Raw genomic sequence first — 24892 nt, 5'->3', positions numbered from 1 at the left:
GGGCAATTTTCTCTCTCTTATGCTTATAAAATGGCTCTGCTCTCACTCTGGGATATCAAGGGAAACATGGATAATGTTCCATGTTTTGACAGACATTACAGGTTTGACTATCTGTATGTCCTGGTAATCTGCCAGTTCAAAGGATCATGTTTGGCTGTATTCCTTGGGATCTGATTGAAGTGAGGCAGTGCAGGGAAGCAGTAGGTCTTGACCACTACATGTTAAAATCATTTGTAAACCCCAGATCCTACCTGGTCCCTGTGAGCTCCATCTGAGAGTGTGTCTGATTGCTGGTCTGGAGTGCTGAGCTCAGGTTAGTTCCTCTAGGCAGAGAAAGCTGTTCCTCCTCTGCAGGCTGGAAGCCAAGGCCTCCCCTGGGCAGTCCCAGCTATTGCAAAAACACTGCAGTGTAGTAGGATGAGACACTGGACGTTTGTTTTGAAACATCGGGTTGGGTTTGGTCTGGGAATCGTATCACAGAACCTGACCATCTCTGGAGTCCTCCATGGGTGTAAATACACAGGACAGACTCCTGACAGCTTTTCCATGTCGGATTGCCCCGGGATGACATGTGTAAGCTCAACTTCCCCAGGCAGCTAAGTCCTGATCCTAAAGACACTGAACATCTGTGCTTCTCATTTGAGCTGAGTACTGCAAGTAGTCCTGGTCAGCATTCACCTCCTGAGTGTTAGTCCCAAGTAAGCTCTGTGACATCAGAAAATGCTTATCCTAAGGGCAAAAAGGAACAAGATCAGAGACTCCATGTTGGGGTGAAGGGTCTGCGGGACAGAGCTGGAAAAAAAAGGAGAATGTATGAGGCTGTCGTGTTCAAACATCATTTAAACAGATCTCAAGGATTTTCCCACCAAATAGCTCTGTGCTTAGGAGCAGAGAAATGCTCTCAGGACAAGCCTGAGTTTGGGAAGTAAAACAATGATATCATTCTGTCTGGGCAGAATGAAAGGAAGCTGCTCGTTGTTAATAAGCTGAGAACCAGTGTGATCATTAACCTTGTTCCGTGCAAGCATCCAAGAAACAACAGAAGCAAGCAAAGGCCTGTAGAATTTACAATCAGATTTGCACCCAGGAGGCTTTCTGTGTGAGTCCTACTGACCCAGGCTCGGGAGGGTGGTAAAACAAACCCAGTTCGTGTTGCCTGGTCCGAGTCCGGTGGGAAGACTCAGGCTGACATCAGTGGGATGATGAGACAGGTTTGGATCGTATTCTACTTGAGCTGATCACAGAGAATTCCATTTATCTTTCCTCCTGTTCATCCATTTACTACTTTTTCCATGCGCTCGCTTTTCATATGGGAGCATGATGACATCCAGCCTTGCTCTCTGAGGTTCCACACTGTGGTCATGCACTCAGAGCTTCCCCATTTCATCCTCCTCTTCACATCGTGGTATTTTTTACATGACAACCTATTCACCCAGAGAGCACTTGAGATGAAAGTGTTCCTGTAATTACTTCCTAGCAGTGGGAAACCAGGAGTAGGAGTCTTTCTCTCCCAGCTTCCTTTCAGGATTTTCATTTGCCCCAAAGAACCCAAGTGCTTGTGTGTCCTGTGGGGTTGCCATGGCACTGCCTTCAAGTGTCTTTGTCCCAGGTGGGAAACATGTAGGAGGAAGAAATGATTTGGGAATTGCTCCTGGTTGCCTGGAAATGAAACCCTGGAACAGAAGGTGGAAGAATGGGAAGACTATTCCCTGCCTGGGAGACCTCCCTCAGCACTTCCCCAGGCACATTAGTGGCTCTTAGGGACGTCCTCATGCTGGAGGGTGTCTGAGCTCTTTCTCAGCACAATTTCTCATGACCTGTGTTCTGGTGGAGGATATTTTGGATACTGCACATCCCACCACATGGTTCTGTGCATCGGGAATAATGGGAAAGAAGGAAATGATTTCTGTGGAGACTCAGCCCACCACGTTGTGTAACATCTTCTCTTCAGTCTGGGCATTCTTCTAGGATCACAGAGTCACAGAGTGGTTTGGGTTGGAAGGAACCTAAAAGTTCATCTCATTCCAACCCTGCCCTGGGCAAGGACACCTCTCACCAGCCCAAGTTGCTCCAAGCCCCATCCAGCCTGGCATGGAGCACTTCCAGGGATGGAGCAGTCACAGCTGCTCTGGGCAACCTGTGCCAGTGCCCTAGCACCTCACAGGGAGGAATTTCTTCCTGACATCTAATCCAAAGTCTCTTTCAACTCTGTTGTATTCCCCCAAGAAAGGGCCATCGGTAACTTGTATTGGTGGCGACAACTGGTGTTTCCTGAAGACACCCTGCCCCTTACACAGAGCTGTGGGAGCTTCTGCTTTGAAGTCAGCCTGCTATAAAAATGAAGCTTAATTGGATTCATTGAAGTTCCTAATTGAACATTGGTTTGTGAGATTGGGTTTTGGGTTTTTTTCAGGTAATAATATGCTTGATCAAGGAAAAGGTAGTCAACAAATAGGCCAGGAACAGCAGAGCATGGTGTGAAACACAGGGAGCTTGGGGGATGTATTTAGGAAGTAGAAGGAAACACAGAGTTCATAGATGAAAAACAGCTTATCATTTTATGGTTTTTGTAAGAAAGAAATGTGATCAGGAGTGGCTCAGAGAGCACTGTGAAGTGACTGATGTGCTCTGTCTGTGTTGGGAGGTTGTGCTTACCTCCCCAGGATGGGAGTAGGGACATCCATCTGCTCAAATCATCTCCTATTCTTGGCAATAACAAAGGAAAATGCTTCTTAAATAAAACCAAGGCTAAAGACATGGTTCCAGCCACAGGCACCCAACGCCAGAGCAGTAAAACATGGAGAACTCTGCGTGAAGGCAAAGCTGAGGGAGTGGAGACAGGGCAGTACATGCAGCTTGTGGGCAGTCCAAGGATTGTGCAGTTTTCCAGCAGAAACTCCCTGTTCCCCCAAATTGCATAGGAAGAAGCAGACTTTGAGCACACAGTGATGCTAATGGGCAGAAGAGGTTTTTCAATACTGTACTGTAAGCAGCTGTTCCCATGTGAAGGAGCCTGTTTGGAGTCACCTGGGAGAGGTGAAGGCATGCCAAGGTGAGGACCAGCTTCTAGGTGGTCCCTGTGGGACTGGGCTCTCTTGCTTGGGTGAGAACTGGCTGAGTGTGATCAGAAGGATGCACATGAGGTGATTGCAAGGGCTCTGAATTTGGCTGGGTAAGGGAGTGGTGTGAAAGGGGATGTATGGACCAGGATGTCCCTGTCTGAGAACATGGGAATGGGAAGCAGAAGAGCTGCCTGATCAGGATGAGTTTATATGCATTAGAGGTCAGGAGCTGGAGGAAGTGAATCCTCCCACAGCTTGTGGGGGCTGAGGCTTGTTTGTGTGTTTTACATGCACATCATTCGACTTCAGGACCGAAATGAGAGCACTGAGAGCAGAGAACCTTCTTTAATCAGTCTGTGCCCTGTGGTTGGGTTTTTAATCTGTGTCTTTGATGGGAAAATGAATTAAAACTTAGCAGTTTCTGCTGTATTTTAGCATTTTGGCATTTTCCCCACTGTGAGACACCTGGCATTTAATGGCTTTGGTGCTCAGTGTGTTTTGGAAAGGTATTAGAAACAGGGAAGAATCCAAACCAAGGGCAACTTAATATCTTTGATAATATCTGGATGAGAAGGAGGCATCCCTGGTTTATGGCAGAGAGGGAAAATGGATCTGGTGCACTCTGAATGAGCCGTGCTCCTCCTCTGGGTGGGATTCCTGTGCAGTAACTCTTGCTGCACCACCTGTACTGCACCAAGGGCTCACTGCATCCTCCCCTGTCCCTCCAAAACATGGTGCAGATGATGACTAACCTCCTCTGCCTGGCCTTATGTGGGCTGACAGAGAATTGGGCAGCTGGAGCTGACAGGAACGCCGACGGAAATGACTAACGTGAGAACATCAGCCTCGTCGTTCATGTTGCTCCCAGAGGACTCCCAGTTCCTTCAGATCCCTTTCTGGGTTACACGAGTGCATAAATCTTTCCAAAATGCAAGAGTAAAACACCACAGAGTAACAGCATGACCCAGCTGGTGTTTGCTAAGAAAACAGGGATTTTTTTTTTTTTTTTTGCCAGAATGCCTTGCCTAATCATTCCTCAGAGGACTCCAATAACATGGGGCAGGATCAGCAAGATAATTAGGGTTCTGGAGGTTATTAAAAGTCACCCAAGGCTGAGTGTGCAGTTTGAGTTGGAAAGGAGGGAACTGGTGTCCCAGGGCAGCTGGCTTGTCCTGGTGTGGTGAGTGGATTAGCTTGCTTCAAACACCCTGTGGCTGGGAAGGGAACCCAGGCAGGGATGAAGGGCTTTGCTGGCTTGTACTTTAGGACTAGCCAGGCACCTTGGTGTGTCTTCCTTGGCAGCATGACTGGCAGGGCCTGGTTTTAAACATGCCCTGGAAAAATTTGAGGACTTCACCACAGGAGGGATGTGAGTAAGAGCTTGGGTGTCTCTCTGGTGCATCCTCTGGGGTCCTGCCTCTCCATCCAGGTAACGAGCAGGCTGCTGCCTCCAGACAGTTGGTGACATGCCTGCAGGGAGCAGCTTTGGCCTTCCTCTTCTTCATGGCAAGGGACTCTGTCCATCAGGTGCCAAGAAACAGGAAGATTTTCTTTCTTCTCCTGTATTTCTGCATGGGATGCTGCTCAGTGGACCTAGACACCTGGAGAAGTCTGGATTCAGGCACTCACATCCCCCATGGAGGACAGGGAGTGATGGAGTGTGAGTACATGTGCAAACAGTAGCAAGTGCTCTCCTTTTTTTGTTAAATGAATGTATTGCAGTCATAAACACGAGGTCAGGATGACAAGGCTTGAAGAACAATTTGCCCATCAAGTGCTTTCTGTAACCCTCAAATAACAAACCAGCATCACCTAGTTGTAAGTTACAGTTAAACCTTGTAAATACACTGATCACCATGTGCAAAATCGTAATAACACCTACAGTCTTTTGGGGACTGAAAAAACGAGCTGGGAAGTGGTTAAACACACTAGAAACAGATTTTTGAGGGGCTTCTGGAAACAGCAGCAGGTGATACGAGGCCATCCCAGGAACTCTCTGCTCTCTCTGCGGTTCCAGTTCTCTTCACTGGTAGTTCCAGGAGAATTAGTAATTGTGCTTTTCTTTCCTCAGCAAGTCTGTTAGTGATATTAAGGTAAGAGGTAGTAGTAAGTCTGTTAATTAATTACAGAGGTCTGAGCAGTGTGAGTCAGTGACAGGTCTGGGGCAGGTCCCTGCCCTCGGCAGCTGTTAACTCTCTGGGCCTGGAAGCTCTGGCTGTGTTTCCTCCCTTTCGTGTGGAGGTTAATGTTGTAATAGTTGACCAATTCAGTACATACTCTGGTCCCTTCCCTTCAGACCCCTCTGCAGTGTGTCCATGCAAGCAGACACTGAAAGCCTGTGGGGTTGGGAATTTCTGCAGTCTGCAGCATGGATGAGCTTCCCCCTGCCAGAGGGCAGGGCTGGATGGGATATTGGGAAGGAATCCTTCCCTGTGAGCGTGGTGAGACTCTGGCACAGGTTGTCCAGAGAAGCTGTGGCTGCTCCATCCCTGGAACTGTTCCTGGCCAGGTTGGCTGGGGCTTGGAGCAGCCTGGTGGAAGGTGTCCCTGCCTGGGAGGAGAGGACTTGGGGGAAGGGAAGAAGCTGCTGAGGATGTTCCTGGGAGCTCTGTCAGCAGCTTGAGCGAAGCAGCAGGGGTGATTGCAGGCTGCTCTGCCACAGACTCATTTAATCTTCACTTAGGATTCCCTGACTGTGTTCAGCTACAAATTAGTGTCTTTTACTTCTTCCATTTCGGGATGTAGATTTTCATTTGGCTTTGAGTATCTGTGATTTGATGATAAAAATTCCTTGTGGGGGTTGTTTTTACTTGCTATGGGCAGAAAGGAACTTAGGGCCAACCCATGGTGAGGCTGAGTTCTGATCTTCCATATTTCCTCACGACACAGAGCAAATATCTCAAGCTCATCTTAGAATTCATGTTGAACATGGAAAATTCAGCTGGTGCTTCTAGCCTGAGAGTAATTCCAGGTGTATCTCTTGCTTTCCTGTGGCAAAAGCAGCAGTGAGTATCATCAGTGAGGAATCACATAAGGCATTTGGTATCTGTTTTAAGCAGCCTGTCCTGAGCAGGCCTCGAGGCTGCACTGCCCTGTCTCCAGGTTCTGCTCATGTCCTGCTCCTCACTGGCCACAAGTGCATGTGCAAACGGAGGCGTTGGAGCCTGAGCTTTGCTGTTTTGATGGTGTTTCTCAACTTGCTTTCACGGGGTTGATTCCTGATTTATTTCAAGCCCTTTCCCTTAATCAGTTTGCAGTTTTTCCTGCCAAGAAAAAGTAACAGTATATTTTCATTACTTCCAGCACTTCAAAACTTCCAAGTTGATGATGCCCAGAACGTTTACTCCAAGGAGGAAAAAGTAGTCGTGCTTGAGTTAGGAGTTCTCTTTAGCAGGGAACGCAAGGGCAGATAAATCAGTTAAAAGCATCTGATCTTGGAGGGCTCACACAGCTCAGTGTGACACACTACAGTGTTGTGGTGGCTCATTAGCCACTGGCTTAATTGGAGGGAGGCTGATGAAGTTCTGCCCTGCTCAGATCTGCTTCGCTTGCTCCTTTGTCAAACATGCTCTTTATTTTTGCTGGCCAGACACACTCATCATTCATAGTTCTTTTTTTACATCTGAAGTTTGTCAGGCTCCTTGGAAAAACGGGACAATGAAAGCCATCTGGGCACCCCATCCACTTCCATTTGGAAACATCTGCAGCATTCTTGGGAACATCTCACCAGATGTGTTCTCTCCCCGTCCCCAGGCTCATTTAGAAGTGCTGATAGTGAAAGAAATTTGATAGGCTTTAAACCCCAAATGCCTTTTTCTTGATCAGCCTTTTTAATACTACTTATTTAGCATGTTTGTCCCTGTGTAAAGAAGGAACTTGTGGCATTTGTGGGAGGAAGCAGTGGGGGAAAGCCAGCAGTGTCTCCTGCAGGTCATTCCTTGTGTGTATCTGCAGGATTTACAGCTCAGCACTTGTCTTCTTGAACCTTTGCCACGCAGGTTGTCTCACAGCTGCTCAAGCACTTGTCTTCTTGAACCTTTGCCACACAGGTTGTCTCACAGCTGGTCTTCAGCTGTAACTCTGTGGAAACCCCAAGTACTCTGCCTCCAGCTGCCCTGTCTCTGTCTTTAGAAATTAGGCTTTAACTTTCTTTAAAGAGAGAGAACTCCCTGCAAGAATTCAGCATCCCTTTTCTGAGCCTCACAGACAGTGGCACTGTGCACAGCTGCCAGTATCTCCATACAGCTGCATACTTTGCAGTCCATGGGCAAGTCTATGGTGAGGGTGGTGAGGCATTTGCATAGGTCAGAGGCAGGATTCTGGCTGTAATGCCAGGGAAACTGAGGCAGCAGGTGGACAGCCAAGCTGCAGCTGGTTCCCTCAGGAGCTTTCCCTTGGAAGAGCAGAGTTGGGAACAAGAGCATCCCTGTAGCCTTTTAGGTACTTGTGACATGACAAGCTGCTTTCAGCACCTCCTGTGAAGGTTTATTTGGGATGTTGATATTATTTACAGCTTAAGTGAGATATTCCAAGGCACTGCAGGTTGTTACCCCAACTAGAAGTGAGTAAGGTGATGCCCAAGGTTTGGAAGAGCTTAAATCCAAATGAAACTTCCCAAATCCCAAGCAGATACTCTGTCTCACTAGGGGCTTGGATGCTGTTTGGTGTTCAGGCCTTTCCATTCAGCAGTCGAATGATCTTTGTGCTCTGCTGGGGTCGTGGCAGCTGTTGGATGTCCCATCAGTGCAGTGGGGCACCCCTTGCCCTGTGGCTGTGGTGTCAGAGGAGAATGGCCTCGTGCATATTTTTGCCCTTATCTTGGATGCTCTTGTGCTCCACGGGCTGTTGGGAAATAGCTTGGGCTTGGAGCCGTTTGTTGCTCTTGGAATGCTGACTTACAGTGCATTCATGGAAAAAGAGCAGGAACCCGAGTTCAGCAGCATTCAGTGACAGTTTATAGCTGGAGCTTTTCCTTTATGTTTATGCCAGTGGAATTTTGAAAAATGACTGAAATTCCATGTGGCAAGAAAGAAGCTTTTTATCCATGACTAACTCTTGGAAGTGCTTTTGGAAGTTGGGATTGTTTGCTGCCATGCCACACTGCTGTTCCTACAGTGTTCCTGCACTCCTGCAGCACAATATTTGACCAGGCATTGCTTTGTAAACGTATTGATGAGCTTAAGAGGCCCTTTCATGCATCTGAAGAAACCCACGGGCTGTTTTCCCTCCTGTTGAGGAGGAGGACTGTCTCTTTTTGTCCTATTTCTAGTCAAACCCATTGTGTATTCCATAGAAAAGTCTTCCTGAATCCTTGCCCCTCTCAGGTTGTTCTCTGTTTTTTAATGATCATGCTTCTGTTAGCTTTCCACCCGCTGGAGGGCTCGTTGGAGCAACAGTGAGCAGGAAACGGAGAGAGGTGCAAGAATGGGACCCTGCTAGCCAGGGAGGGAAAGTTGGCAGCTCTCCTCACAGGGAAATTCCTTGGAGCAGCTTCATAGAGGCACTGTGCTGCTGGAGGGGCATGAAGTGCCTCGTGCAGTGTCATCCCACAAAAAAATGGCCTTTGGGTACTCCAGCAGTAATGTTGCAATGTATTCAAACTGATCTGAATGTAAGAGCTGGAAATTGGTGGGTTTAGAGTGGTCCTGAATGTCAGGAGGGAGAAAATTCCCTGTGGGAGATGCTTCCAGCAGATCTCACCTCCCATGGCAGACAGGAGGGATGAACCTTGTGAAAAAACCCTCTCCTTAGAGAAGTGGCCCTGTCTTTCAGGTCAGAACAGGACAATTTATGGTGATGGCTCTGTGCTATTTTGGATGGGATCAGGATGGGGAAAAGGAGAGAGGAGTGGTCAAAATCTCCTGTGTGGAAACAGTGTGAGTTGTATGCATAACACAACTGTGCGAGGTGCAGACAAGGCTGGCATGCTCGTAGGAATTTGGTGAGGTGGAAAGGGGGGAAAAGTGCTTTGCTGTGCAAGACTCCATGTGAGAAAAAGGAAAACGTCAAGGGGGAGGGATCCACAGTGGGATAATTCTGTGGCAGGTTCTGAGGGCCTGTGTTTGGGCCTTGCAGAAAACTCTTCTCCCTGCATGGTGACAGGAAAGCTCAGGTGAGGCTCTCATGTCTGTCGACCAGTTTTGGTGTGGGGCAGTCAGAATGAGCCCTCCCAAGCTGCCTGTGTGCTGTTTTTCCCTGCAGGCAGTGCAGTGTTGGTGTGTAACGTTAGGCTGTGTGGGTAACTCACTCGGGGGACACTCATTACAGCCAGAGCTGTGGGCAGGAGAGATTCCACTCTGTGAGGAATTGTGAGGTTTCAGAGCTGCCTTTCCTTTCAGGAGTGCTCCTCCCTGTGAGCCCTTCCAGTCTGAAAATCCTCTCTTCCAGAAGATGTGTGACTAGGAGACAGCAGAGTCTGTGAGTGACTTGCTGTGGCTTCCCCAGATCTGCCTGAGTGACATCGAATAGTACTGTGCAGTGAAGAATCAGAATTTGTTGGCTCAGCACTGGAACATGCTTATAATCCCCCACTGCAGGTATTATTTTTCCTAAAAGAATTATTCTTCATTATTCCAACCAGTTCTTATGTACAAGTTAGCTAAAAAAAAAAATAGGGGTTTCAACTTGAAATAAGGTTGAGGAGCAAATAAAACTCCACAAAACTCAAGTTTTATACACCTTAAGACCTAAATATTGTCATCTAAGTGGGTATGTGTAAGTGAAGTGTCTATTTACCATAGGATCATGGAGCCCTGGGATGCTTTGGGTGGGAAGGGCTCCCTCCCATGTGGCAGGGGTGGAGGAGCCCTGGCACAGCCGAGGTGCAGGTGCGCGGGCTCGTCGGAAGGCTGTTCCAAAAACCAGCTGTTGGGCTTTGTCCTGTAACAGGGGGAGAATCCCCTTAGTGCCACCTGAGCAACTAAGGACAATTCTGCTTGGAGCTGCGTTGCAGACTGGGGGGGAGCAGCCCTGGGAAGGAGGGAGCCGCCGTCGCACGCCGCGCCCCGTGACTCACGGCAGCGCGTTTGAAGTTCTCTTTGTCTCGGTAATATGGGCTGCAGAAATATTCCCCCACATTTTTGTCCAGTTTTACACACTCAGTTATTCCTTTTGTGTGAGTGAATGCTGTGAATTCCATTCTCCTGTCTCCTGAAAACGCTGATCTCTGCAGAAGCCGTCGGACAGCTGAGCCTGCCCGTGGTGTTCACAGCCTTGGCTTCCCCCTGCCAGTGGGGGGAACCACACTGAGGGTGGGGAGGAGCTGTTGTGCCTTTCATACCTGGGAGGAGGTTCATTCAGTTTAGAATGGAATCAGGCCCAGATATTCCTTCTGTTCTACTTTTTCTGTGGACATATGAGATCTGGAAAGAAATTGCTTTAATCCCGATACATTCTTTGCAGAAACCTTCTTTCTTTGTGTGCAAAGCTTCTGGCTTTGGTACTTGGGCTGAGTTTCATCTCTTCACAGAGTCACGGAGCCACAAAATCAGTCAGGTGGGAAAAGACTTCTGAGATCATCAAGTCCAACCCGTGACCTAACACCACCATGTCAACCAGACCATGGCACTTCTCATTTGGCCCTCTAGACTTCAGGTGTTGGATGGAACTCAGAAGTCTTTTTCTACCTTATTGACTCCATGATTCTATAATCCTGTGTTTTATTGTATCAGGCCAAGTGTCCACTTCAGTGTCCTTTAGATGGATTGTCCAGATTCCAGAGCTCCATCATACAGACAGGTCAGGGAAGGGCTGCCAAAGCAGTAGGGAGGCCCAGATCCCAGTGTTAGCTGGTCCTTACTTTGTGGTGGTACTGGTCTGTTCCATCTCTCAGAGGTTCAAGAGAATTTGGAGCAAATCAGTGAGAATTGTGTCCATGTCTCTTTCCTGTTACAGAAAAGCCATTTAAAGTACCTGTTTGGGTTTTCCACTGTTGCCATCACAGTGTCTTTGAGCAGTTTTGCAGCAGCAGGTTGCTGTGCCCCACCTTGTCACCGAAAGTACCTGTTTGGGTTTTCCACTGTTGCCATCACAGTGTCTTTGAGCAGTTTTGCAGTAGCAGGTTGCTGTGCCCCGCCTTGTCACCACTGACGTTCTTCCCTTGGATTTTTACAGTCTGTTTTCACTGTTGGTGATTACCTTAATGGAAAAGCTTAGCTGCCTTGGAAGCTCATGGCTCTGCTCTCCAGCTGGACAGCAGCTCTGGCTCAGCCTGGGTGGGTCATGCCCAGCCCTTCAGCCTAAGCTCTCTGGCTTCTCCAGAGGCAGGAGAATGCAAATCTGTCCTGGAAAAGGGCAAAGACCCTTACCTGAGCTGTTGTGAGAGCTTTCCCCTCACAGGATTGTGGAGGAAGAGAGCAGATGCCCAACATGGATCAGACCAGGCCTCTGCCACAGGGATTTTGTGTCGTTTGTGGGGCTGGCCCAGAGCACAGATTTTTGGATGTTTAGGTGACCTGTGAAGTTGGATGTTGGTGGCACATAGAAGCCTTTCCTCAGCAGCTGCCCAGCTCCATACTTAGGGCTGGGGAGGGTGGTGTGGGCAAGGCTCAGCTCCCTGCTGGGATAATCTGCGGTGTCTGGACAGTGCAGCAGGCTTTGCAGACTCAGAGGCTTAAGGCAGCTCAAGTGGTGCCGAGAGGGTAATTGCAGGTGACAGCAGGCCTGGGTGGCGAGGTGGCCGTGGCCGCGGAGCCGTGTCCTCGCGCGCCGTTCCCGTGGCACTCACACAGCCCACGGGCCCAGGAGCACGTTCCTCGCACAGCCTGGGGACTGAGCAGCTGGATGGAAACACAGCTCTCCCTGGAGCCCAGAGAAACGAGTGACCCACAGAGTGCTCTCCGTGTGGAAACTGCCCCGGTTTGCCCTGTTCTTTGGTGGCCGTGGCCGCGGAGCCGTGTCCTCGCGCGCCGTTCCCGTGGCACTCACACAGCCCACGGGCCCAGGAGCACGTTCCTCGCACAGCCTGGGGACTGAGCAGCTGGATGGAAACACAGCTCTCCCTGGAGCCCAGAGAAACGAGTGACCCACAGAGTGCTCTCCGTGTGGAAACTGCCCCGGTTTGCCCTGTTCTTTGCCACTGAAAATTACTGGCTTTTGGTTGTCTGCTGAGAGATGTGGGGGATGCCACATCCCTGGAGGTGTTCCAGGCCAGGTTGGACAGGGCTTGGAGCAGCCTGGGCTAGTGGAAGGGGTCCTGGCCTATCTAGTTGGAACTAGACAGGCTTTAAGCTCCCTTCCAACCCAAACTGTTGCATGGGTCTATGAAATAGGAAGCTTGGCTCTCTCCCTGCTTTCTGCCAGCTGGCAGGAGCTGGCTCAGATGCCAAGGAGTAAAGAATCCAAACCAGGAGTGAAATAATTTTAAGGCCTTGCTGTAACAACTTAGCTGATGAGCACTGGGAGGGCTGGGTCTCTGCCAAAGCAATTTCCTTGAGCACTGGAAGCTCACAGTAGTGCTCAGCTGCTGAAAATACCTGTTCAAAGAGTCTAGACCCTGGAACTCCTCTGAAGCCTGTTGGGATCGTGGGGAAGCTGCCCAAAAATGCAGACAGCTCAGGCCATCCAGCATTTCTTCTTCCAGTAAGTTCTGATGAGCAGATGAATGATGACTGCCACCTGTGGTGGGCCTTGGGGCACCTCCTTTTGGATTGCTCTGTCCTTTTATAAGGCATTGTTCCAGTTAGGAATCTGAAGATTCCCTAAGCAGGTGCCTTTGTGAAGTAGAAGTTATTTTGGGGTTGGTGTAATGATACATGAAGGCATAAGTGCTGTTCAGGTTAATGCAGAGCTCTCTGATGTTCCTGGGAGAGTGTCTGACTTGCAAAGTCATGGACTCAGTGCTCTTAAGAGCTGGAAACTTGGGGAGTAAAGTCTGACCACTCTGAACTGTAAAATACAAGCCCTCCCATAGCCAGAGTGGGTTTGGTTCCAGCAGGTGCCCAGGTGTGCACCTCAGCAGTGGGCCAGGCTGCACATGGTTGCTGGCTTACTTGTTCTCATCTGCAAAGCGAATTCCAGAGCCTCCACAGATGCTTTTTCCGTGCTTTTGGGTGTTGATACAGCTGATGATGTTGCAGAGTGGGACTCCTTTTCCTTCTTATTTCTCACCTTTTCTTGCAGTTGTGTTTAAAGGACTCCATTGATACTGAATCGCAGAACTTAGTGTGGTGTAAAGTGACTAGGGAAGGGGTTTGGTTTATGTCTGAGGTGTGAGCCACAGGCTCTGTGTGTCCTCTGTGCATGTGTAAGCACCAGCAGAAGGTGCCACTCGTGTCTCCTGAAAGCCAGAGCCAAATGCTCAAGTCTTCCTCATGCATCCAAGTAAATTATGGCCTTTGCCAACTTGAATGCCTGGGTTTGAAGCAGAAATAGTTTATTACTACTGAAGAATAGTTAGGATGTAGAACAGTTATTACCATTAAAGTATCTGAACTACCTGTGTATGTTAAACTGAAGGAAGAGTGAGTGAGTTACAGCTTGTAATAGTGTCTTGGTAAAAGACCTGAAATTGTCAAGAGACTATTTTTATTACATTATAGGAGATGAGAAGTACTTTGGAACTCAGTGTCAAAGCAAGACTCCAGCCCTACCCATGATTCAGGGGTTGCCCTTTCCCTGGGGAAAAGGGAAATTCCATAATTCAGTTTTTTGAATAATGACATGTGGTAACTCTATATTTTTAACCTGTGCTTAAAAAAACCCAGCAAACAAAACCAACCACCACATCAGCTGTACCTCCAAAACAAAATCGTGGTGGAGTTCTTGCTGTATATAGAGAGCCAAACAATTAAAGGAATGTGGAAAAGGAGGATTTTTGCAACTAGGAAAGAACTTCAGGGAGACATGGTTTATAGCTGTGGGATAGCTATCTGTTGGCTGAGTTGGCTGTTAGGGGTACAACCCAGCTAAAAATAAGGTGCAGAGCAGATGAGCCAGGGCAAGGCCAGGCAAGGCCCCAGCCCTTGCTAAGCCAGCACAGAGCTGTGGCCAGGAGAGGAGTTAGTGTGTCTGTGGGCTGTGCAGAGAGCAGCTCTGAGTTGTCACTCTGTGCCTTGTCAGGAGTGTCCTCCCTCTGCTCTCGACTATTAGAGGGCAACAAATCCTTGCTCCAAATGAGCTCTGTTTGATCCTGAGCCTTATTCCTCAGCTTTTGATTGTGTGTTAGAACCTCACAGTGACACTGCACTGCCAGCAACATCCCACTAGATTTCCACAGATCTGGTTGTGCTTCCAGCATCAATCAGGTGAGTGCAGAGCTGCTGCAGTGGGGCCTGACTGGCCAGGGAGTGTGCAGAGCTGCTGCAGTGGGGCCTGACTGGTATTCTCCAACACTGAGAACTCTGGAACAGGCTCAAGTTCCTCTTTGCTTTTTGTATTCCCACTTTCTGGTCATGGGATGGAAAAAGAACAGTTAATAGCTGACCTAAATTCAGGCCTATTTAATTATAGCTTCTTTAAGTTCTGGCTTTGTTCTCTGTGTGTTTGCTGCCAGGTAAGGATCACCTGCAGTCCTAGAAAGCCTCATGCCAGGCAGGGAAGTGATGACAAGAAAATTATGGGGTAAAATTCCAGCCATTTCCATTGGAAAAGTTTATCCCAAGCTGGCTCTGAACGTCGTTGAAATCCAGAGAGGATTATGCCTTTCTACGTGGCTCCCTGAGTGTGCTGCTGGCATGGAGCTGTCGTGTCCAGGAGTGCTGAGAGCTGTTTCTGCTGACACTGCAGGGAAGGGAAGAGCCTTCCCGTGATGTCAGAGCGAGGAGCACAGGGCAGCAAACCTTCCATCCCTCCCAGAGTCATTCTGCAGCTGGAATTGCTCAGATCCCAGAGAAGCACATATTTCATGGAAGCAGTCAGCACTTCCAAGTGTTTCCTTCTCTCTCTTAAGTCAATAACAGAGCAAGGTGGGCTCTGTGTCTGTGGCCCATGGGCTCCATGTGTTTCATGGCTGATCCCTCAGCCCTGAGATCCAGAGCTTCCTTTATTCCCTGTTTGTTCATAACTCTGCCAGTTGCTGTCACTCCAAGGGATCCAGTGGAGGAGAACATAAACAGAGGTAATTCTCCATTCTTGATCATCCCAGGAGGGTGAGAGCGACCTGGGCTGCGTATGAAGTCACGAGGACTTTTTTCTCTTTCTTTCCTTCATTCCTCACTCTGGTGAAGCTGCTGTGAGACTGGAGGTGTGTCCAAACCTGGTTGCTTAGTATTTTCCTTTCTTGTAGGAAATGCTTTAGTGTCTTTGTGTCTTTGACCCACAGACACCAAGACACCTTTGTGGGAGGTGGCACAGCCAACAAACCTTGCCTGCCACGTCCTGAGGCTCTCACAGGTGCAGCAGCACTTCCATCCCCACGTGGTGGACAGCGTGGGGACTTGGCAGTGCTGGTTTAGCAGTTGGACTCGATGATCTGAAGGGTCTTCTCTACCCTCAGTGACTGTGGTTCTGTGCCAAGTGGTTTGTTCTGTGTCTTTTGGTTTGGTTTCTGTTAATACTGCAGTAATTGTTCGTCTGCCTTGAGGGCCATGATGAATGCAGTGTTCTCCTCTGCCTAGCTGCACTGTGTTTGTGCAGCAGCAGTGCTGGCTTGCTTTGTGTTACCAAAAGTTCATAGATAATATTTATTTGTTGTGAAATGTCCCGGAGGGACGTCCTGTAGGGACTTCTGCAAGCAGTTCACCCTTGGCATACAGCGAAACAGGGAGTAAAACTGTGTGTTTTGATGGAGTAAAACTGTATTTTTGTGGCCTACTGGCTTGGTTGGAGTCACTGCAGAGATAAACTCTTTCCTGAGCCCCCAAAAACAAACAAGCAGAAGCTTTGGCAGCAGTTAAGCAAACAGCAAACTCTCTACAGATTGACTGGCTGAGGACTGGTTGGATTTCAAGGAGCAGATTTGAGCCGAGGCTGCAGAGCCCAGTGTGGGTGCTCCGCGTGGGAAGGGGCTCGGGGCAGGGACCTCAGGACAGGACACATTCTTCTCAAGCCACAGAGATTGCTGTGGTAGCATTGCAAAGTCATTTGTGGAGCAGAGGGCAATCTGAGGCAATTCCTCAAGAAAAGATAAGGGGGAACGCATAACTTCCTGGAATTTCGTAGGTCGGTTGGTTTTCGTAAGGACAGAACAAATCAAAGCACACGAGTTCCAGCACATCCCAGAAGCTAATGAGAACATCCTGTTATCACATCTCCCCCCTGGCGACCTGGGTGGTTTGTGTTGCTCATCCCTCGTAATTCGGCAGTGCCACAGGAGTCTTGGATATACACAATTCCTGCGGAAATCAGTGAGAATTCTCTTGGAACTGTTTGGATGCAGCATTTGAACTAAACAGTTCTGCTTTCCTTCCCTGGCTTTTCTGAATCAGCCTGGGGAGGCAGTGGCAGGGTGGCCTGGCCTAGTTTCCTTGCGTTGAGACCTGCAGGATGGAATTTCTTAGCAGCTGCAGAGCACAGTGGTCCCTGGGGCACTTCATACATTATCAACACACTGGTTGGGAAGGGACTTGAACATTGATCTCTGTCGGTTCCAAACTGATTGCTCATTAGTTTAATTTTCTAATTAGTGAGTGAAGGTGTGGATCTTCTCTAGACACTTTTCCCAGCTGTGTTTTCAGGGAAGGGCTAAATGAGGCGATGGAGCAAGTAAGCACATATGAGGAGCAGAGGTAGGTAGATGTGAGGTGTATGTACATCCATCTATCTGTCAGTCAATCTACCTGTCTGTATATGAAAGGAATGTTGATATCAGTGTCAGTGCAGCACAGAACTCAGCCCATGTGTTTTACAACATAAATAACATGGTAAGAATCTCCCATATGAGCAGTGCTGAGGGTTCTCATCAGGGACACAGAAGGTTTGGCTGTGACATGTTCATGACATGAGATTTGGGCAGATCACAGCTTTATTTAGTAGCAGGGAAGGAACTGTAGTTCCATTCTTTTACAGTTGCACTCCAGGAGAGAGATGTGTTGTAACCATTTCTCTTGGCACAAGAGCAGGGGCCAGTCAGTCCCTGACAGGTGAGATTGGGATGTAAGTGGTGCAGGGGACTAGCAAAGTAAAAAAGGAGGAGATAGTGAATCAGCTAATTCCAGAATGAGATTAGGAAGGATTAGTCTGTCTAGCCCAAATCCCCAAACAGCCAGAGCAGTTCTGTGTGTTTCTCCATCATTGCCTCAAGTGTTGTTGGTCTTTCTCCCAAGGAATGAGCAATTGGACAGGAGGAAACAGCCTCAGGTTGCACCAGTGGAGCTTTAGGTTGGCTATTAGGGAAAGTGCCTTCACAGAAAGGGCTGTCAGTCCCTGGCACAGGCTGTCCAGGGTGGAGTCACCGTCCCTGGAGGGATTTAAAACATGTGGAAGTTTTGTGATTCTGTGATGTGGCACTTGGGGACATGGCTAAGTGGTGACCTTGGCAGTGCTGGGGAAGTGGTTGGACTCAATGGACTGAGATCCCTTATGTTCCATTAAGCATTTGGCCATGGATGCAGCCTGCAGCACCTGGAACAGAGCTACCAGCAGTGTGTATAACCTGGGATTGATCCTGGTGGTTTGACTCTGAACTCACTGAAGTACTGGATTATGGAAAACAGGCAGGAGAATTGACAAGCCACTCCTGTTACCTGGTATCTTTCGGCCCTGTGTGTTTGTGGGAAGTGTGGGAGAAGAGGGATGTTCCTGACTGTCACAAGGACACAGGAACTGCCCAGTTCCAGTGAGGACTGTGGTATGTAGCTCGTGGTGTGCACCCTAAGATGTTCCTTACTGATGTTCGTGGCTCAGAGCCTGTTGGAGTGCTGCTGTAGGTTTATGGAGAGCTAACTATCCCACAGCTGTTGGTTTTTTCCCGTCAAAGACCCATGGGGATGTTTTGTTTTAATGTCCTAAGTGGAAGGAACAGCTTTGGATTTCATGTGTGAAGTAAGAACTGTGATAGGTTACAGAACCATGTGGCTGAATGAAGTTACCCATTGGGTTCTGGTCATTTCCCAGCCCTATACCACGAGAATGATCTCTTGAGGGCTCCTCACTTACTTTGTCCAGAGAAGTGGAGATTCCACAGGTGAGGATGCTGTGTGGGAGGAGGTTTCTGGAGTGGAACTGGAATAGGTGGTGGCTATGTAATGGAATCACAGAGTGGGTTGGGTTGGAAGGGATCTTAAAGACCATCCAGTTCCAACCAGGACAGGGACACCTTCCACTAAACCAGGTTTTTCCAAGCCCTGTCCAGCCTGGCCTTGAACACTTCCAGGGATGGGACAGGAGTTAGGACTCCACTGATGCTGGACTGTCCCTTGCAGAGCCCCTCCTGTCCGGCCTGGGAGCGCTGAGTTCCCTGCAGGGCCGCGTGGAGCAGCAGCTGAACGAGACCCTGCGGCGCCGCCGGCACGCGGGAGACAACGACCACAACATCGAGGTGCTGCTGGGGGTGGATGACTCTGTCGTCCGATTCCATGGCAAAGAACACGTCCAGAACTACCTCCTCACCCTCATGAACATCGTGAGTGTCTTCCATGCTTGTTTGGGAATGGGAACGACTGTCGGGAGCTCTTGTAGGAGCCCCAGGCTTGGGAAAAGTAGAGATGGGACCGTTTTGGCTGCTGCTGGATATGGTTTTCTCTTTTCAAGATGTTCCTTTATTTATCTTTTTCACAGTAGTTTTCTAGGGCACATTTGGGGGTAATTCCAAGAATTTGGAAATAGTTGAAAAACAGTAAGGAAAAAATGTAAACTTGATCCATTTCTAGTAATTCCTGACTTCTCCTACAACACAGTTCTGGAGGAGCTCTGGATTGAGAAAAAACATGCAGAGGAAAAAGTGTTCTGAACCCCCAGTGGCTCTCTGACAGCCAACCTTCTGGTAATACAAGTAGGTCTGTCTTAGAAGCTGTGGGATCGTAAGGTTTTCCAGGAAAGGAAAACAATATCCTAAGGGCAGAGATGAGGGAATAGGCTTCCGACAAATAGTGATTTGATGGACGTAGGAATGACTCTAGTATTTTCTACACTCCCCCTCTTATACCTGGGGTAGTTGAAATGTTTCCTTAGGCTTACAAATCACCTACATTTGAGAGAGGAAAGAATCATTCCTATATGAATTTAACCCAACTGATATGTTTTTCAGGGTGACTCAGGAAATCGTTTCCTTTTCCCCACATCCCCCATGGAACGAACACCAACACTAAATCTCCATCACAGATTATTTCAGGGTATTGTCCTTTAGTTTTAAAGACATTTAGCTTGGTGAGCAGCGGGGCTGATCCATGTCCCAGAACACTTCCATCTGTTTTACACACCTGTGGCTCCATCTGCTGGGAGCTGACATCCCCTGCCCAAAGCCATCCAGAGAATGGGATCACAGTGGGGTTTATGGGGAAATCTTGGAGTTTTGGGGCTTCAGGTCAATTCCAGGATGCTTTTTGTCTCTGGGAAACTCCCTTATCGTCTCTTGGCACAAGGGAAGTTGTGTTCATGTTTTCTGTCCCAGTCCTGTGTGGGAGCAGTGCTACTGTGTTAATGGGGAGCAAACAGGAGAGGAGCAAGTGACCTTTGGGATAATTGCTCCACGAGACAGGCAGCTTGAGCTCTGTGCCCATTCCCTGTCACACTGCCCTGCTGACACTGCTCTTGGCTCCAGGGATTGCACATTTAAACCACAGGCTGAAATCCTCACACCAGGACCCACAGTCTGGACAACTCCCAACAACCTTTTATCCCTGAGGGAACGGGGAAGTTCAGTTTAGCCTGACTGAAAAATCAAACAACCCTCCAACTCCTGTCCAAACGCAGCGGCCTCTGGCAGAGGTGTTTATGCCTCACCGACTGCCCGTAACGTAATACTGATTTTGGTTTTAGGGGGATGAGGAGCTTCATTGAGGACCTACAGATGTTCACACTCTGGTGCCAGGACATTTCTCACCCTCCCAGACACAAGGAAGGGCCTCAAGAAGGACAGTTTTTGGCCCATCTGCATAATTGTGGTTTTCTCACTTCCCTTCCACAAAGCCTCTTTTTAGCACATAAATGACCACAGAATCCTCACTGAGCTCTAGAAAGTAGGGCAGAAGGATTAGTTGCTTCTAAAAAAAAAATACTCTTCAAAAGAAGAAGCAGTGGAAGTGCCCAAGGCCAGGTTGGATGGGGCTTGGAACACCCTGGGCTAGTGGAAGGCATCCCTGCCCATGGCAGGGGTGGAACAAGATGAGCTTTAGGGTCCGTTCTGACCCAAACCAGTCTGGGATTCTGAGATTTGAAGTCTTTTCCCTAGTCACCTTTTGTTTGGGCCCTGATCTATCAAACATGAGAGGAGCCTTGACATGTGCTTCCCAAAGTTCTGTGGGAAGAGGTATATGATGATGGGAAGTGAATCTACATTTCTCTCAGCATGGAAGTGATCTAAGATTTGAATCCTCTTCTGTGAAGACTGTAGTCGTACAAGCACTTGAAATAACATCTCTGTGGCCTGGGAAGTTCCTTTGGTATCATAGTGGTTTTTCTCTTTAATTTTTCCCTCTTTCCCCCCTCAGGTGAATGAGATTTACCACGACGAGTCCCTGGGCGTTCACATCAACGTCGTGCTGGTCCGCATGATCATGCTGGGCTACGCGAAGGTGAGCGAGACAGTTCTCCACCTTCCTCTCCTGGGCAGAGCACCCAAACTGGTCTGAATTTCCTGCCTTTAGGAGCTGCTGGCTCTAGTGTGTGTCTCTTTCAGTCCATCAGCCTGATCGAAAGGGGGAACCCCTCGCGGAGCCTGGAGAACGTGTGCCGCTGGGCCTATCAGCAGCAGAAGTCGGACCCCAGCCACTCCGAGCACCACGACCATGCCATCTTCTTAACCAGGCAAGATTTTGGGCCCGCTGGTATGCAAGGTAATGCAGCTGAGCTGGAGCAGAGCTCTCTGGGCTCGGTGTTTCTTGGCTGGCCTCTCCCAGAAAAGAGGAAAAATCGGGCATTGCGTTGTTAGCACTTCCTCCCATTCATTCCACAGACTTTTTCCAAAGGCCATGAGTCTCTGCCATTTATTTCCAACTGAAGACTGAATTTCTCACTTGAGAGGTGTAAATAAACACCTATTCACTCTCCTCAAAGCCTGGTGTGTGCAGGGATCTCTCGATGCTCTTGGCATTCCACTTCACTTGATTTTATTGCATCCTTCCCTCTGGGTTAGTTTACAGACATCCCAACCACTTGGATTCCTGCATCCACCTTTGGGTCTCAAGGAACTAACAACAATGGGCAGGAATCCCTGGAGTGTGGGTTGTGCCAGGGCAGGTTCTGAGCAGGCTTTCCTGGCCTCAGAGCAATGTTGGCTGTTCCTGCAGCAGTTTATTGGGGGGTCTCGTTTAAAATCCATGTCCTGGGCACAGGACTCAGCCCTGGTGTCTCTCCATAGGATATGCTCCTGTGACTGGCATGTGCCACCCGGTCCGGAGCTGCACCCTCAACCACGAGGACGGGTTCTCCTCAGCCTTTGTTGTTGCTCATGAAACTGGGCACGTGTAAGTGTAACTTCTACGAACAGGTCACACCAGAACACGGTGCTGCACCTCCTGCTTGCTCCAAGGGGGTTGGGTTCAATGGCTCTATGAAAGCTGTCCTGGTGGTATTTCCATCCCCTGGGAATGCATCAGAGGTTTGAGCAATGGAGAGACAAGTGTGGGAAGAAAGGAAGGGGAGAAAGAGGGGGAACTTGTTTTCTCTAGGGTGAGGGAAAGGTCTGGAAGGGATGTGGAAGGCCCAGGCAGCAGAGATGGGAGCTGCTCAAGTGTACTTCACTACCTTCTCCTCCCCAGCTGCCTGTGCTGGTGTTCAGATTTGGCTCTTTCAAGAAGAGTTTCCTTGCAGCTGTTGTCCCTGGGCTCTGAGGGGATTCTTTGTTCCAGGCTGGGCATGGAGCACGACGGGCAAGGGAACCGATGTGGGGACGAGACGGCGATGGGCAGTGTCATGGCCCCGTTGGTGCAGGCTGCCTTCCACCGCTACCACTGGTCCCGCTGCAGCGGCCAGGAGCTCAGGAGATACATCCAGTAAGGCTCCCTGGTGCAGCAGGTCTCTGATCCCTGTTTTTCCAGACCCTTCTTCCCTTCAAATCTGTGTCAGAAAAGCTCTAAGCCAGGAATGATGCCTCCTTGTGTGGGGCTGTCTCACAGCCTGTCCAATGAGGATGGAAATGGAGTGGAAAGATCCCTCTGACTCCGGTGGGATTTGGAATAGGCCTCAGATTGTCACAGAATCCCAGAATGGTTTGGGTTGGAAGGGACCTTGAAGCTCATCTCATTCCACCACCCCCACCATGAGCAGGGACACCTTCCTCTAGACCAGGGTGCTCCAAGCCACTTCCAGCCTGGCCATGAACAATTCCAGGGATGGAGCAGGAATTAGGAATATGCATTTTCCCACTATGTTTTTTTCCTCTTTCCACAGCTCTTACGACTGTCTTCTTGATGACCCTTTTGAGCACGACTGGCCCAAGCTCCCTGAGCTGCCAGGCATCAACTATTCCATGGATGAGCAGTGCCGCTTTGACTTCGGCGTGGGCTATAGGATGTGCACGGCGGTGCGTCCCGGGGGCTTGAGCAGGCACACACAGCAGGAGGGTCTGGCCTGGCAGGAGAGCTGCAATGTATCATGGCTGCATAGCTGGAGAGCAGTTAATGGAGTATTTAAACACATCTGTGGGAAGCAGAGGAATATTCATGGGGGAAACCTCTGGGGCCTTTGGGTTAACACGCAGGTGGGCGATGGCACAGTCCACATGGCACAGACTGGTGGGAGAGGTCCCAAGGGAGAAAAGGGAAAGAACCTCTTTTTCCTCCCCCTTCTGGCTGTCTCCTTTCCTCTTCTCTGGGGTGTGCATGGAGTAAGCAGTGTCCTGAAGACAGAGGACATTGGGGTCCTCTATCTTGGGGTGTGCGAGGTGAATCGGTGGGGTGGGTCAAACCCTTACCCAAAAAGCATAAATAACCTGATGTTGGGTTTCATCTCCTAACTGCTGTGGGTTGCAGTTCCGAACCTTTGACCCCTGCAAGCAGCTGTGGTGCAGCCACCCCGACAACCCCTACTTCTGCAAGACCAAGAAGGGACCTCCCCTCGACGGCACAGAGTGTGCCCCGGGAAAGGTGAGTCTGGGCTTTGCATGGTGTTTGTCTTGGGAAAACAACCCAGCAGTTGCATCCATTTGAGACACACAGGGAACAGGCCTGGCATCCTCTGGGAAAAGAGGGAGCTGTGCTTTCCCAGTAGGATACTCCACGAACTGTATGAGGTTTGCTGTAGTACACTTTGGGCACAGAAACGCCAGCTGAGGTGTAATTCATCCTGTGAGCTTTTTGATATGCTTTTTGGGTTCTGTCTCATTTGCAAAGTGTCCATAAATGTCTTTAGGAATCCAGGGAAACAGGTGATGCTGTTACTGTGTGATGACTTCTTGTTCTTGTTCAGAGCTTGTGGTAAATGACCCTGTGGCAGATGTTGGTGTGGGCTGAGGATTAGTGCTTGATTTTGCCCTTTAGTATCCTCATTAGTGGGTGTCCTGCTGCTAGGCTATTTTTAGTTAGAAAATTATACTCAGATACCTGTTTTTTTAACCAGCTCCCTGCATTCTGAGACACAGGAGGAGCCACCTGTACCATCTGAGTGTGCCCTGGGCCTCAACAAAATGTCCTGTGCTGAAGGGATACCTTTGTTTTGGGGGTTGTGTATGTTCTCACCTGTTTTCCTGCCCAAATTCCCTCAGTGGTGCTACAAGGGTCACTGCATGTGGAAGAACACCAACCAGCTGAAGCAGGATGGCCACTGGGGACCCTGGACCAAGTTTGGCTCCTGCTCCCGGACCTGTGGAACTGGAGTTCGCTTCCGCACGCGCCAGTGCAACAACCCCATGTAGGTCTGGGAGTTACATCCACCTGGGAGTCCTCAGAGGGGTCACTGGAAATGGCACTTGGGTTTTGGGTGGAGGTTCTAGTCAAGCCCCTTGGAATGGGATCATCTGGGGAGAATCCAAGAATTTCATACAGTCATAGAATCCTGGAATGGTTTGGGTTGGAAGGGACCCATGCCATGGGCAGGGATACCTTCCACTAGGTAGAATTGCATCTTTCTTTTTCTAGTTTTATCCCACTTGTGCTGCATCAAGAGGATCTGGAGTTTGATTTGTCTCTTTAGCTTGTGACATTTTTGGGGGGTTTTGGGCACTGTAAAGAATTAAATGGGAAACAAGCCTTGGTATTGAATAGACTTTCCCAGAAGTGAGTGCACACATCATGCAGAGGGAGGTGTTGGAAATAGTATGTATTGGTCACCCTGGAAATTCTCAGAGGGAGCACCAAGCCCCAGGGAGTTCAGTAATGGTGCTCAGGACCCCAGTGGGACTGTGGGGCCCGGATAGGGATAGGATAAATAAATGGATAGGGATTTTACTCTCCAAGGAGCTATGGGGAAAGCCTTCAATTTTACCCCGTGCAGTTACCTCAGGAGCCTTGAGGTTCATCTCATCCCACTAGCCCAGGTTGCTCCAAGCCCCATCCAGCCTGGCCTGGAGCACTCCCAGGGATTAGGCAGCCACAAATTCTCCAGGCAACCTGTGCCAGTGTCTCCCCACCCTCCCAGGGCAGAGCTTCTCCCTCACGGAGCCTCTGGAATGCTTTCCCCCCACAGGCCCATCAACGGGGGCGACGACTGCGCCGGGGTCAATTTTGAGTTCCAGCTGTGCAGCACCGAGGAGTGTCCCAAGCACTTTGAGGACTTCAGGGCGCAGCAGTGCCAGCAGCGCAATTCCCAGCTGGAGTTCCGCGGCAGCCGCCACCACTCGCCTGCCCAGGCTGAGCCCC

General features: G+C 49.3%; 1 protein-coding gene across 1 annotated transcript in view; it reads left to right on the top strand.

Annotated features, from left to right (window-relative positions):
* Nucleotides 1-24892, top strand: part of ADAMTS3 (ADAM metallopeptidase with thrombospondin type 1 motif, 3) — a 44841-nt gene that overhangs the window by 15646 nt on the left and 4303 nt on the right. Inside the window, exons 3-11 of the mRNA XM_009078764.1 lie at nucleotides 18362-18561; nucleotides 20588-20671; nucleotides 20776-20932; nucleotides 21457-21562; nucleotides 21947-22090; nucleotides 22488-22620; nucleotides 23069-23182; nucleotides 23800-23945; nucleotides 24720-24856. Of these exons, the coding sequence (XP_009077012.1) occupies nucleotides 18362-18561; nucleotides 20588-20671; nucleotides 20776-20932; nucleotides 21457-21562; nucleotides 21947-22090; nucleotides 22488-22620; nucleotides 23069-23182; nucleotides 23800-23945; nucleotides 24720-24856 (1221 nt within the window). The remainder of the gene's footprint in view (nucleotides 1-18361; nucleotides 18562-20587; nucleotides 20672-20775; nucleotides 20933-21456; nucleotides 21563-21946; nucleotides 22091-22487; nucleotides 22621-23068; nucleotides 23183-23799; nucleotides 23946-24719; nucleotides 24857-24892) is intronic.

Source organism: Acanthisitta chloris, unplaced genomic scaffold (genome assembly GCF_000695815.1).
Source record: "Acanthisitta chloris isolate BGI_N310 unplaced genomic scaffold, ASM69581v1 scaffold5817, whole genome shotgun sequence".
NCBI lineage: Eukaryota > Metazoa > Chordata > Aves > Passeriformes > Acanthisittidae > Acanthisitta > Acanthisitta chloris.
Note: the sequence above shows the minus strand (reverse complement) of the source record. Positions and strands in the feature narration are given on the sequence as shown.